Source organism: Passer montanus, unplaced genomic scaffold (assembly GCF_014805655.1).
Source record: "Passer montanus isolate IOZ18808 unplaced genomic scaffold, ASM1480565v1 scaffold8, whole genome shotgun sequence".
NCBI classification, from domain to species: domain Eukaryota; kingdom Metazoa; phylum Chordata; class Aves; order Passeriformes; family Passeridae; genus Passer; species Passer montanus.
The window spans coordinates 13,999,890-14,014,484 of NW_024373256.1; the positions used below are offsets into that span (position 1 = coordinate 13,999,890).

The 14,595-nt window shown below is 43.3% G+C and overlaps 1 protein-coding gene across 5 annotated transcripts in view; it reads right to left on the reverse strand.

Annotated features, from left to right (window-relative positions):
• The window catches only part of LOC120513318 (CREB binding protein), a 95,463-nt gene that overhangs the window by 41,169 nt on the left and 39,699 nt on the right, over window positions 1–14,595 (reverse strand). For all 5 annotated transcript variants that reach the window (XM_039732628.1, XM_039732631.1, XM_039732627.1 and 2 more), the window contains 2 exons: window positions 5,821–6,070; window positions 5,079–5,192 (listed from right to left, as the gene is read on the reverse strand). In XM_039732628.1, the coding sequence (XP_039588562.1) occupies window positions 5,079–5,192; window positions 5,821–6,070 (364 nt within the window). The remainder of the gene's footprint in view (window positions 1–5,078; window positions 5,193–5,820; window positions 6,071–14,595) is intronic.

The window sequence follows — 14,595 nt, forward strand, 5'->3', positions numbered from 1 at the left end:
AATTCAAAAGGCTTCAGAGGCTGCTGTCACAGCACAGATTGATTCAGGAGCTAATAAGAATTCCAGCTTGTGAGAGGATGATAGTCCACCAGAAAAATTAGGACAACCCCCACCAATCTGCTTTCAGTGCTGGAAATGTGGAGATGGCAGAATGCCCACAGGTGGTGCCAATGTTTGGGAAGCATGGAAAGGCTCTGGCCACCCCATTGAGGAGAGCCCAGCCTTCCACACCCCTCATGCTCTCCTGGGGAAAATCCACTGGCTGGCTGAGACAAGCTTGGCTTGGAGCTCACTTGGACAGGCTCAGCACCTCCAGCCACGGCTCTGGGCTGAGCTTTGGCAGCAGCAGCAGTCTCTACAAAGCACAAGTTCAGCCCTTGTGTTACAACAGTTTTAGACTATTTGGCCTCAGCTTTTCTACACTTCACAACTCAACAGGATCCTGTTCTGAGTATTTCCCAAGATCAGGAATCTGGTTTTGAAGGAGGTTTTTTTGTCTGTTTGTTCACTGGTTTTATATGAAGGCATGACATTATCTGTCAAACAAGAAAATGGAGGCAGAGAGTATTGAATTTCCACTCTGGAGAGACCCAAGTGCAAATGCTGTCCCTTCTGCGGCAGATACTGCAGGAAATAAAGTCAACTAAAATAAATGCAGCCCTGGAACACACACATTAGGCCACTGCTACATGAAGCAATGTTACTGCAATTTACTTTTCTTAACTGGTGCTTCAGACTTTGAGGAGCCCATGACAGAAGTTACAAGTGTGAAGTGAGCTCTGGAATTCACACCCTAAATGCTGTAAAGACAACTGGCTCTGTGTGCCCCAGTGTCACTTGTGTTTATGTACCTGAGGAGGGAAGGTTCAAACAAGCACAAGTTAAGCAGCCCCAGTGACATCCCAATGACCCAGAAGGCACCAAAACCATCAAACAGCAGCTCACCTGCAGGATGCCTGCCTCAAGTAGTGCTGTTTAATGACACTGCACTCATGTCTTCTGGAGGGGAACCCCCCCAGCTAATTAAACTTATTTTAAGCACAGATTCCTAATGCTATTTTAAGTCTGAATCCCAGCACTCCTCTAACCTGACCAGTCCAGTGAACGTATTAAACCATTTTTGAGAATTTTAAATTCCTAAACTCTAAAGATTAGATCATTAAGCTAGAAAGAATGTAATACTAACAAGATGCAGAAAGAAAGTAGCATTTGAGAAAGAATTGTCTGTTAGAACAGCTGGCAATTTTTCAAACAAAATCGTTCAGGAACTCTGTCTCATCACCTCAGACAACAAGCTATGAGCTGATTTAAATTTAGCCACACTGGTTTAAATGTTTGAATTTGCTTCTGAATTCTTTAACTGGGACTTGTTCTGTCCTGTTCCTCTCTCTGCTTGTCCCACAGTGGTTGGAGCAAAATTTGTGCTGGTGCTCTTGACTCACCTCAGCACAAGCCTGTCCTGCCCTCAGAATTAGGCAGGTACACGAAGGTAAATGCACACAATCATTTAATTAAAGGCTGTATCTTGAATCAAATCATGGGGTAAAGATTTTATGAGGAACTTGAAGCAGGAAGTGTCAGTTTCAAACTTCACCGCCAATGCCATTTTAATTTTTATTTAAGTTAAGCCTTCAGTACAGCACTGGATCAGTCATCAGTGGAAATCCTTAATCCATGGACCTTTATCCACCATGTGGCTCCATGATCGGATAACTGATGGGTCACCATTATATGATTTCCAGCAATTGAAAAAACAAGAGACATGTTTTGTTTGTAGATCTTACAGTCACTGACAGTAAGACTTGAACGAGCTGGATTTCATTTTGTTTTCACAGGAAAAAGACTCCACTGAAGAAGTTGCTGCTCCTCCTCCTCCTGGATACATTTCCCTGTGCATGGATGCACTCACTCCTTCCTCCTCTGCAAAGGACTGGCTCCCAAATGCTCCACATCCAGGTTCTCTCCCATGTTCTGCCTGTTCTCAATAACCTGCCACATCAGCCAGCCAGATCATGGTCCCTGCTTCCATTTGCCTCATCTGACTCCTGCTCCTTCATCCCCGACTTCACAGACACCAGAATTTCTGGTGTTTTCTCTAAAATCACACTTTTAGGTGAAGATTAGTTATCTCAAGTTCCATCTTTCTTAATCCAGCTCTCTCCTTGCTGCATTTTATTTAAAATTTTCCTAAAAGGACAGTTCCAGAGGAGATCAGCTCCAAGTTCACAACTCCCCTTTCCAGTTTCACTCATCTGAGTGTGCATCCCAGGGGTTTTCCAGGGTCCCCTGGGCCTGGAATGATGCACACCAAGTGCTGCACATGGGGATGGCCCAGAGCACTACACATGGGAGCAGATCCAGGAGCTGGGGCACCTGCCCAGGCCAGGAATGGAAGAATTAAGGAACTCAAGCAAGTGGACGACAAGATGAATCTTCAGAAAAATAACTGACACAGCTACAAAACTAGGAAATCTATCAACAACTGTTTGCAAAAGTTTGTAACTCATATCTTGTTGGGCCCAGCAGGGAGCAAGAACTTCCTAACAAAAACAAGCCTTCAACCCCAAAATACTTCAACCAAATTTCAAGCCATTACTTCAAAACACAGGATTCACTTGCTTATTCAAAAGAAAAGCTAAATGTTTTACCATGTGCAAAATAGTATTTGTTTTCCAGTTTCCCCTGCCCCCTCAGAGGTACATGGGACACACAATAAGAACCATGTGGAACAGAAAGAACTTTAAATTTGTCCCAATATGTCCTATTAACAAGTCAGGTCACTATCAATCATTATAGTAAAATATAGTTCAAGAGTGCTTTAAAATAAATAAAAAAGATGACACAAAGGAAACCTGGCACAATGTTCTTTGCAAAAAATCCCAACAGTAAAAGACCTGCACAGAAACAGCTCCATGGCAATAACCTAAACCCCAGGACTTTCCAGGACTTACAGATCCCCAAGGAGTAGGAACAGAAAGCTACAAAAGCACAGGAATGACTGTGCATGGAAATGAGGCACCACCTTGCAATGGCTCAGCAGTGCTCAGCTGCACAATGTTCTAAAAGGTGGGCACCCTTTGAAGCAGCTTCTTGAAAGCCCAGCATGGCCACAGCAGGACTGAAGTAACAACAGGAAAACAGGGATGGGCCCAGGAAGGAGGGTTCTGGGCTCTGTGTAGGGAAGGCAGCCTGACAACAGGAGGAGGATCATTACACTCCTCATTCCTTTTTCCCTTTCTGAATGTTCTCTGTATTCTACCAAATGCAGACTCCCTCCTCCTCCCAGTTTAGTAGAAGTTACTGTGATTTATTCTTAAGAAAGACAACATTTTCTTCCAGTCTAAAACTAACCCAACTGTGGTTAGTATCCACCTGATCAGGCACAACATTTAAAAATGCACACACCAATGTAAATCATTTCACAAACCTTCCTGAGTGCACAAAAAGGGGTACCTTTTATAATACAGCTAAACAAGTACTTTTAGTGTTCCTCTTTCACCTCCCAAGAAACCATAAGGTGTTATGTGTATGACTCAGAGACATAATCCAGAACAAAGAACCCTGCACCACTGGATTATTGATTAACTGAATAGGAGAAGGAGATTTCATATTTATCTCCCTCCATATGCAACAAGAGAGACAAATTCTACACTTACCCACTATAATTCTGTTGCAGTCAGACAATATCATATTTGATCCCATAGCAAAATTATTTTTAAGGCTTGTCTATGTTCCAGTTTTTGTTCTCTTATGATCAGCTGTATGAGCAACCAAACAAATAGTGCACAAACTACTTTTTGCCAGCAGCTTGTATTGAAAAATACAATTCTGTTCTGGTAGATGTTGTTAGCACTTTGATAACAACGGTGTAATAAGGATGTTAAGCACAAATGGACCATGTCATATTAAAAAGCAAAGCTTTCAACACATTTTTTGAGGGTCAAACAAGTAATCACTTGCAACAAATTACTGCTTTCAAATCACAAGATTTATCTTGTTCACCATGGAGAAGTTTGGTAAAATGAAAACAAAATCCTGACCTCCAAGTAGCTACAATTGTAATTTTTTCAGTTTTGGAGGAGGAAAACCCCTCCTTAAACCATAACGAGAACATGCTCAATGGATAATTTTGGTAGTTTTAGCAGCTACTCTCCCCCCTGCCTTAATCCCACCTAACCTAGCAGCAATTCTCCATCCTCCAAGGTTGACTGATGTTCCACACTGCAGTCTCAGCTTAGCTGGAAATCAGCAGAATGCTTCCAATCCAACTGCAATGTACAAGCTTTGCAAGTTCTGCAGCTATTTTCCACTTCTTAGCCTTTATTTAAATATACTTAGGCATAACATTACTTAAGACTTCTAGAACTTTACATCAATGCTGTAAAATGTTCCACCCTGGCATCTTTTCAAAGGACTTGATGAGAAGCAAACCTACCAATATAAGTTCAGAATTTTCTTTTTCAGAGCAAGAGGGAAGAAGAAATAAACTACAAATGGACTGGCCCCAAGGATCAGTAACAGCTCAGCTATTATAAAAACCAGGCATGATTTGCAGAACTACAGCTAATCTATACCAGTGTTAAATACACTTAATGATTAAGACACCCAGACCTTTCTACATGAGAGAATTATTTTTTCATTTTTGATTGTTTTAAATCATTAGCTTTTTTATTTAAGCTATTTTTAGCAGCAAGAAACACAACCAAGTAACTTATCTCCTCTCCAAGCCCCCACCTACATTCAAAACTGCTTCACAACTGGAATCTATTGACCTGCCTCACAATGGAACACCAGTTAGAAGTTGCCACACCCTTTAGAAAAGATGTGTGCTTGAACTCATACTTTCCCAGTTATTTGGTATTTAAGTACATTTATGTATTTAAGTATTACTGTATTTAAGTAATAAATTGCATTCAATGATCAGAAATGGAAATTCACTGGTATATTTATCCTTGCACAAGATTGTTAACAGCTACTAAGTTTGTTAGGACACTGTCAAGAGTTTATTCCTCCATTGCACAAGTGATCAACTTTGGTTTAACAGTTTTAATGGTGACAGCAGTAAGAGAAATACTCACGTTGTTGGTTTCTTTTGTCACTGGCATTTTTCAGAGGAAGGCACACAGGACAGTCGTGCCGAGTACAATTCTTCCAGTGGGAGATGATTTGTCTCGAAGATGCACAATGAGCAACTGCAGCAAGGGAAAGCAAGAGTTAAAAGTCACTCCTTGGTTAATTGGTTTTGAATTATTTCCTTTCTTAGAGCAATTCTATTCTTCAACTGGTTTTGAATGATTTCGTTTTTTAGAGTAACTCTACTCTATTCTTGTTCACAAGCAATACTAAAAGCACAAACAAGTAAATTTTTTTGTGATCCGCCAAATGAAGGAAACTAGTCCTAAAATTTAAGACACAGACATGGTGGACACTACACCCTCCTTATACAGCAGAGATGAAAAGGATGATGGCAAGGCTACACTGCTACCATCCTACTTCCAAAAGGCAAATATTGCAGTACTGTACATGTAACTAAACAGGACTGAAATGTCTTGTGATCCAAGTGCAAATGAATGAAACTAGAACTGAAATTTAAGACAAAGACACAGTGGATTTCATACTTAATACAACAGAGGAGATGAAAATGCTTGCAAGGCTGCACTGGTACCACCCTACCTGAGGAGAGCAAATGTTGCATTCTGTTTTCTAAACGGGCAGAGCTGGGAGCAGCTCAACCACAGAGCCAGTGCTGGCACTCCTTTGTGCCAGGCACAGGGGACCCTCTGGCTGAGCAGAGCAAGGCTGGGCACGGGGAGGGCTCACCTTGGCAGGCCTTGCCAGCCTGGCAGTGCGTCATGTGGTTGAGGACGTTCTTCATGGTGCGGCAGTGCGGCAGGGCGCAGGCGCGCACCTCGCCGTTGGCCTGCTCGCGCCGCTGACACTTGTGGGCGTGGAGCAGCAAGACCAGCTGCTGCTGGATCAGCTTGCGCTTCTCGGGGTCTGCCGTGGGCCCGGTGGCCATGGCCTGCGTGGGGACGATTCCCACTTGCTGGACTTGGGTTTGCATCTGGGACTGAGAGAAGAAAGGAGAGTTCAGCGTTGTGCTTGGTCTTTATCTTGTACAAGGATTTGAGTATCACAAAAAGAGTTCACTGAGCTATAAGGGTTATTGCACCACTCCCTGTAGTGTTCTTGGACATTTGTAAGGCTCAAACAGTGTACTGAGAGTTAAACACTCTGTTAAAACACACAAATGAGTTTAAATAACGAGCTATTCAAAATACTGTTTATTAGAGAGACCATAATTCCAACAGCAATGAGCTCTTATCTTATGAGCTCAGATGTGGAACTCTTTAAGGTCCCTTCCAACCAACACCATTCTACAATTCTATGAATTCAAGATTGTTTAGTACTATATTTTCATACTGTAGGTCAGATTTTCATATCATACATTTTATAGACATCAATCCTAGCTTCTTTTCCATAACAAAAAGAGAAGTCCAATGGGACAAGACAGTGAAAATTCTATGACTGTCTCCATGTATTACAGCAAAAGGCAGAGCTGATTTTCCAAACCTAAGTTAATCCTTTTTGTCTCCAAGTGATATTCCTTCCACAGAGAAAATTTCCACAGCAAGCTGTATATAGTTTTCTCCTAGTAAGGGCCACCTAAATCTGGGTTGCATTATGGCTACTGAAGAGAACTAGAGCTACCACGGGGTGACACTGGGTTCTATCAGCTTTAAAACCCAGTGTTTTACTTCCAGCATCCATTCTTTATGCACACACTTCTGCACCAAGGCCTGAGCTCTGCTTGACAGCTGCAAATCCACAGAGCTCTTCAGTTTAAGGCACAGCTCGTAACAGTGCAGAAGAGAAACAGCCTCTTTAACATGTCAATTATTCAGCACAGATCAGGCAGCTTTTCTTCTTCCTGGACAAATGTAGAAACTTGACTTTCAAGATTAAACATATCCACAGCCTGCAATGACTCCCCTAGCAGGAACAGATCGGGGACTGTAAAAGTGCTGCAATCCCTGTGATTTGCAGCCTGAATTAATCTTACGGACAAACAAGCAACTGTCCCAAGAATCAATTTGATCATGCACTGTGAAAACAGGTTACCACAGGAAAGCTCACCAAATTCCAAGTTACCTAAGGAAAACCAGCCCTGAAAAACACTTTTAAATAGAATATAGGAACATTAGGATTATGCTGGGGAGGTAATAGAGGAAATAGTTCAGTACTGCCTGCAGAACTACTAACCTACAGCCTACTACAGCCTGCGTACCACATTTAAAGAAAATCAGGTTTAAGTGTCAGCATACACCATTTCTAGCCCATTCTACTTCTGATCTTTGAGGATTCCCCAGGAAATTCCACAGCCTACAAAATCCTAATTTTCTTAGATCAACACAAAGTTCCCTGCACAAGTTCTTTCTACTCCAGCAGCAAGCTTTGCCCCTGCACATCAGGTTTTGGAGCTTGCTTTTCTTCTGGGGAATGAAGCACACAAGATCAAGTAGAAAACACCATGTCTGGTATTTGATGGAAGAAGTGGAGACTCTGCCACTTGATAATGATTATAATAAATCTTAGACAAAGAGGAATTGCTGAATCTGTTTGTCTTGAACTTTCAAGAGAAAGAACAATGAAAGGAATAAGGGGGTGAATGAAGGAAACCCATGAACATCTGCTCCCACTGCATGCAGCTGAAATTCAGTCTTCCATTTCTCCTGTGAGCAAATCCATAGAGCAGAGAGGTTTTGCTGAAACAATTCTTAGGTCACAAATAGGAAACAATTAGTTCAGCTAATCTGCAGAAAAATACAGGGATCATGCCAAAGAAAATCTTGTTGGACGCGATGCTTTCATCCCAGTCAAAGAATTGTTTCCCAAGCCAAGTCCTCCTTTTGTTACTACCCTTCCAGTTAACAGACACAACACAGCTGTATCAGCACAGATGCCATGAGCCAGGAGGGTTACTTGAAGATTGAGTAACAAAAAAAAGCAGAATTGCAGAGTATCAGTGGTTTGAAGAACAAAGCAGTCTCACTCCAGATCAGCCTGTTGCTGGTAGGCACAAAAACCCCTCAGAATATAAAGCTTCTTCAGGTTGCTTCTCCTGACTGACTGACAATGTTCTTGCTGAAACAGGAAGTTCAGGCACTTCTGTACCCACAATTAAAATCAATAATTCAATAGTCAGATAAGGCAAAAAAGATAATTTTGCTTCTCTTGTCACTTACTCCATCATCAACACAGCAAATGGATCAGGGGTTGGAAATCTTTTAAAACCTCTGACAGAGATGGGAATGGCAATTATCAGTTTTCTAGAAACTGAGTTATACATACTTCTATAGGGTAAGGCAGCTATTAATACCCTTTAAAATTATGGAAACTCATTCACAGAGGAAGATGATTCTGCCCTGTCCCTATCCTGAAGGGCAAAAGCTTCCTGCATGTCTGGGCAGCCCAGATGCACAAGTATCTCCTTCTTGTGGATTTGGATGGACTCAAAGTTCCCTGGTGGTTTTACTTTACTGAAGCGACCAGCAATTCTCCACGTTTTTATGTATTTATAGTCAAAAACACTCAACATTGTTGAGATGGAACACCATGTACCTTTTCTTAGAAAAGTAGGCAGCAATCTCAGCAGCAGTGACAATCTTACAGCAGGTAAACAATGCAATACAGAACTCTGCCTCAGCTCCACTCTACAGAACATTACAGTTTTAAAATACCTTTCTTCTGTAATTTCTGTTTATTTCCATGTTTTTTCCTTCTCCCTGATAGAAGAATGTGACTTTCAGTGTATGAGGACAAATCCCGTGTTTAAAAAATGCCTTTTAGTTCTAGAAGAGAGGTTTGTAATCAACAGCAGATCTCAGTGAGGTTAAGAATCCACTGTCATGAATGCCACACATGGGTACATTAAGGTGAAACACTCCCAAACTTCTTCAGTTCCCTTCCAACCACAGGCTTAAAGTGTGATGCTGAAGGTCCCTTCCAGAGAAGGAATACCAGGCACAAAGTGGATACACACATGAACTGCAAATGTTTCAATTAGCAATATATATATAAATGGAACTTTCAATTAGCAATATTCCTATCTGAATTAAGTCTTCATAGTGTGACCAACTCCAATAATGAGTATCCCAATACTTTTCTAGTAAGACTCAAAACATCTTTCCTGCCTACAGGGTTTGCAAGAATGCTCTAATAAGTGCTGAACCAGCCCTGCAGACCCCAGAGAGCATCGTTCTGTCCCAAAACTGAAGGAGAGCTCAAGCAGCAGCTACTGGGGGCATCAAGGCCAAAGGCATTCCCCAGTGCAGTCACCTGCTGACCAGAGCTTCACTGGGAAAGTGACACAGAACCTGTTTACACTTCTTGCAGCTCATGTGGATGATGGTTTCCCTGGTTCCACCAGTCACTCTCAGCATGGAATGAGCAGCCTGGTCCTGTCCAAACAGGAAGGATCCTTGTGACACCAGGAACACCAGGGTCTGCTTTGGCCCCAGAGGTTGGAGGCTCACACGTGCACAAATGGGCTGAGATGAGCACTGCATGCACAAACATTTGCATTTGTGCCCCAAAACCCTGCAGTGCTGCATTTCCTCACCCAAGGAGCAGGAGGAATCAGAATCTGAGTCTCCACAGAAGAAGAAAAACTGGACACAGTCTCAGAAGTCTGTCCTGCTGTCTGGAGGGAGCTAAGTGATGTCAGCCTATAGCACCAACCCGAGCACTGGCAGTGCTCTAGGAAATGAGGAGAGGCAGGAAGATATCCAGCTCCTGAACACAAAGCCAACAGATTCCCAGAACCACTTAGGTTGGAAGAGCCCTCTGAGATAACCAAAGCAAACCTGTGCCCAATCCCCAGTTTATGACCAGCCCAGAGCACCGAGTGTCACCTCCAGGCCTCCCTTGAGCACCTCCAGGGATGGGGACTCCACCACCTCCCTGGGCAGCCCCTTCCAATGCCTGACAGACCCCTCTGGGAAGAAATCCTTCCTGACATCCAACCTGAACCTCGCCTGGAGCAGCTTGAGGCTGTGGTCTTAACATGAAGAATGTGTTTAGAGCTCAGGATTTATCTCAGAGCTTTGGCACTGACACGGATAAAGGCAGAGTTTGCATGTCAAGGGTAAACAGGAATATTTTCAACTTTCAACTTCCACCTCTGAAGGTGGCAAATGAACCTGCAAGCCCATGACAACCTCAAAGGTGGAAAGGCTCTAATGGCCAGGCTACAGAAAGAACCTGAATAGCTGGTCAGTGCACTTAGCATTTAATTGCAGATGGAATTTTGTTTTAAAACCAGCAAAGGGCTCAATTCTATGCCATTGAGTCTGCTAGGCATCAAGGCTGGATAGGCATCTTTCTTAAAGATAAACTTGTGGACTTTTATCTCATCTTTCTGATTTGCAGAACCAGCAAATGCAAAGAAGCATACACTGCTGAAGAAGTGTTTCAAAGTAGAAAAAAGGGACAAAATAAAGGAAAGTGTAGACAGATGCCAGCTCTCACATATAGAAAATTGCCTGAGCAAAATATTGAGGGGTTACATACCCTACATAAACCTCAGGATTTTAATGAGGGACAAAACAGCCTGAGGAATGAGGAACATTAAAAATGCCAGACAGCAAATCCTGAATAGAAAAAAGGATAAAGCACAAACGAGAAGTTTGTAAGGGAAGGAAAGCCATGCTGTTGGAGTGCTGCCTATGGAGCACCTCAGCTGCTGGAATAAGGTAGGACACAGCAATGGATACTCTCCACTGCTTGTATTTGCATATGGGAGAGGGGAGAGTGGAACACAGGCCAGAGCATTGGGAAAAGATTCATTCCTCTTTGTCAGTTTTTGCCAGCCTGGCACTGTATTTACAGATGATGCAAAAGCTAAAATATTCCACCATTCAAAGCAATGCACATCTCCAGGATGAACTCCTGCACTAGGGCAAGACAGAGATGCTCTGCTCCCAACAAAACAACGTCCTCTCCCTGGCACTGAACACCATCTGCTGGATTTGTGTTCAGGTTATTAAGATCTTCTCCTTTAGACCTAAGTAGAGCCTTTTCCCAGCTGTCCACTGTTGTAAATCAGGTGGGATTTTCTTGAGGAAGGGAAGGAGTGAGCTTTGCTTGTGATACAGAAACTGAATTCAGAGTGGAGGTCAGGGCAGGCACAGGGAAGGTGAGCACAGCTGACAGCAAGCCCAGCAGAGACTGGGAGAATGCTGAAGAGCAACCAGACACTCAGCATGCTGCCAGTGCAAGAGCCACAGACCTTTCCACAGGGATAGAGGAGAGTGGCTGTGCTGCAAGAGAGGAAAAATCACAGAAAGGGTCAGAACACAGGCCTTCCCCCCTGGAAGGGCACTGGAGTTAAGTGATTCTTCATAAAGCCTTTTCTTTCTGCTCTCTAGAATAAAACACCAGTTGTCTATTTTAAGTAGCTACAGTTCTACTTGCTCTAATTAAACCTGGCCTCCCAGTTTAAAAGCTTTCTTCCTCTCCCTCAGAGGTCTGCAGCAAGGCACACCTGAGACATCCTCACCCCCCAGTCACTTCTTCTGTCTTCTGATCAAAATCTGTTATTACAGAAATCCATAGGACACAAAAAGAAACAAAGAAGAACACAACAGAGAGCAGTTTAGCAAGAGATGAGCAGGGAGAAAAAGCACAGGAGAAGATATGCTGCTCCAATTCTAAGTCAAGAATTGAAGAAAAATTATTTCCTTCACTCCCAAAAAGCAATATTCTCTCAACTCCATCTGCTGGTCATAGGGATAACTGTGAAACCATGCTGGTGTCTGGAAGCCAAACTTCCCCCATTGTGCTCCTAACCCATGCAGAAATACCAGATTGACTGGTATGCCCACGAAGGAACCATCCACCACCACCCTTGGAACGGGCAGCACTGCAGGGAGCACAAAGCTTCAGCAGCCTTGGTGGAAAAGCCTCCCAGGGCTCCCCCAGCAGCTCCTCCCAGAGCCTGCACACATCAGAACCAGAAGCTGCTGGCTCCCAAAGGGGCTGCTGGCTCCCAAAGGGGCTGCACACCACGCTGAGAGCCCGAGAGCAGAGCATGGCTGCTGTCCACAGCCCAGGGATCGTGCATGATCTCAGCAGCACAGCACTGCCAGTCCTGCAGCAGAGCCATTTCAGCAGCACTGAGCCTCAGCAGTGTCTCACTAGAACTTCCAACATCACAAGCAACATTTTTCTTTTGGAAAGAAGCCTTTCACTCAAGTTTTCAAGCTGCCCATTCTGCCCATCACCATTAAAACAAAACAAACAAAATCAATCCATCCTGCTGGCACTGAAAATTAATACCTTAATGCTGACCTCCTAATCATTTTAATAGCATAAGGTTTGTTCTTCTTTTCTAATTAAAGAGATTAATCCAAACGTGCTTCTCAGGGTGTAGTGTAAGGTCATGCCTGGAACATGGGCTGCAGTGAATTAACACTTCAGAGACCCACTTTACTGGGCAGGCAGGGGGGACAGGAGAGTGCTGCTCTCAGGAGAGTGGGAGCCTGAATTTGGATCAAAAATCTAAATCCACAGCTGCAGCACATTTTTCCTGGCTGCTAGGTTATGTGTGGCAGTGGGAAAAGTCCTGGTTACTGTTGGGGACAGGGGTGTCACACAGTAATGATTAGAATAATGTGGGTTAAGAAAATCATATTTATTTTTGCAGCACACATATAAGGCGTAAGGCTAAAGACTGAAAGGAGTATCTAAAAATATTTTGGTTTTCAGGACTTAGGAGTCCTCAGACAATGGCTGCACTTTTCTGCTTCCTCTTCTCCTGTTTAAATATCCCCTGTGGTAACCACAGTGTTCAGTGCCATGCTGCAATCTGGTTTCCTGCCTCACACAGGCCACACACCACCAGCGCTGTCATTCACGTGGGTTTCTCTCACATGGAATAGTACTTTGGGGGCCCTTTAAGATAAGGGTGGTATAGAGGGCTGGTTTAGCAAGATATGTGGTTGCACTCATCCCACAGAGGACCCTGTATGGGGTTTTCTTGGTTTTTTAAAATATGCAGTTGTCTTTCACTTGCTGTAGTGGATGTAGTCTGAACTGACCCTCCACAAGCTCATTTTTGATGAATGTTAACACAACACAATAGCCTTTTCCACATCACTGCTGCCTCCCCCAGGGAGCAGGACAGGCCGTGTCTCCAGGCCAAGCACATTAAATAAACCATCATCTCCAGGGACTAAAGCAACCCAGCACACAGAAATGGCAAAGGGATTGCAGCAAGAACACAGGGCAGGATTGCAGCCCTGCTCTGGGACCTGCCTCTGTCACCAGCAGCTTTTCACAGCAGCCATTTGGGTCACATTTTGGTTGCCCAATGTGAGTGACAGATGTCACTTAGATGTGTGTTTCTGTAACTCATGGAAGTGCTCTGGATGTTATTTTACCCTTAGGTAATGCCTTATATATCAAATAAGGTTTAGCAAGCCAGAGCCTACAGACCTCAAGTTCTGAGTCAGCAGATTCTGCCAGTCTTACTCTCCTTGTGCTTCTGTGCTTAAAACTGGGGCACCACATCTTTATCTCAGAGAGGTGCTGTGAAAATGAACTAATCCAAAGCATAAACCTGCTCCAGTGCTGACTGCCACAGGAAAGAGCATTTGGAATGACCAAGTGAGATATATTACAACATTCAGCCAGCAATGCCCACAGCTACACACCGAGCTGCAAAAATAGAACTAAATGTTGACTGTGTGCTCTTTCCAGGGGCTCTGTTCATATTGTTCACTGAATAAAGCAAAGTCCCTGTGGAAGGAATAACATATGGCCATGGATGTGCTATTACCAAATAATTACACTGCCTTACCCACTGCTGCCAAATAAAGGTTAAATTCTAACAAGTGTGACATTTCTTTTTAAGTTCTTGGCTTTGCAATAAAAATGTTTAGGTGGAAATTCAGTTTTTGAAGTTACACCCCTGTCAGGACCACCATGCCTCTAACCCCACGTGAGCTGAGAGCTTTGGGCTGCACAGTGCCAATGTCTGTTGGCTGAAATGCCATTACTCTGTGGTGGTGTGAGGGAAAAGAAGATATATTGCACATGCAAAGCTTCTGACACCTGAGAAACAAAGACAGACGGCTCTGATTGTTCTCTCAGTTGGTATTTTTGACATTTTGAAACTGCAATTGATACTACTGGGAAAGTTTCCTTGACTTTCCTCTTTCTCTTCGACAAGATGGGAGAAAGAAAACAGTTTTTGATTTTATTTCTCTCCCATCACCTGACACGCCTTGATGGCAAATGCCTTTTTTATTCCTCCTGAATATGGACCACTACATCCTATACTGGTAAGTGAGTATATTAAGACAGACTTTCCCAAACCTGACTTTTAAACGAACACAAAATTAAGCTTTAAGATTACCCAGTCTCTGAGATGAATACAGCATTTTGGGGAGATCTGCGGGTTTTCTGCAGCATCAGGACAATAACTCACTTGCTTTACACCTGATCCAAACACTTAACACAATAAGAGTAGTCATGCAGTAAATTGTCTTTTACAAATATTCTGCATGAGTGCCAGTGGTGTTCTGAACATGG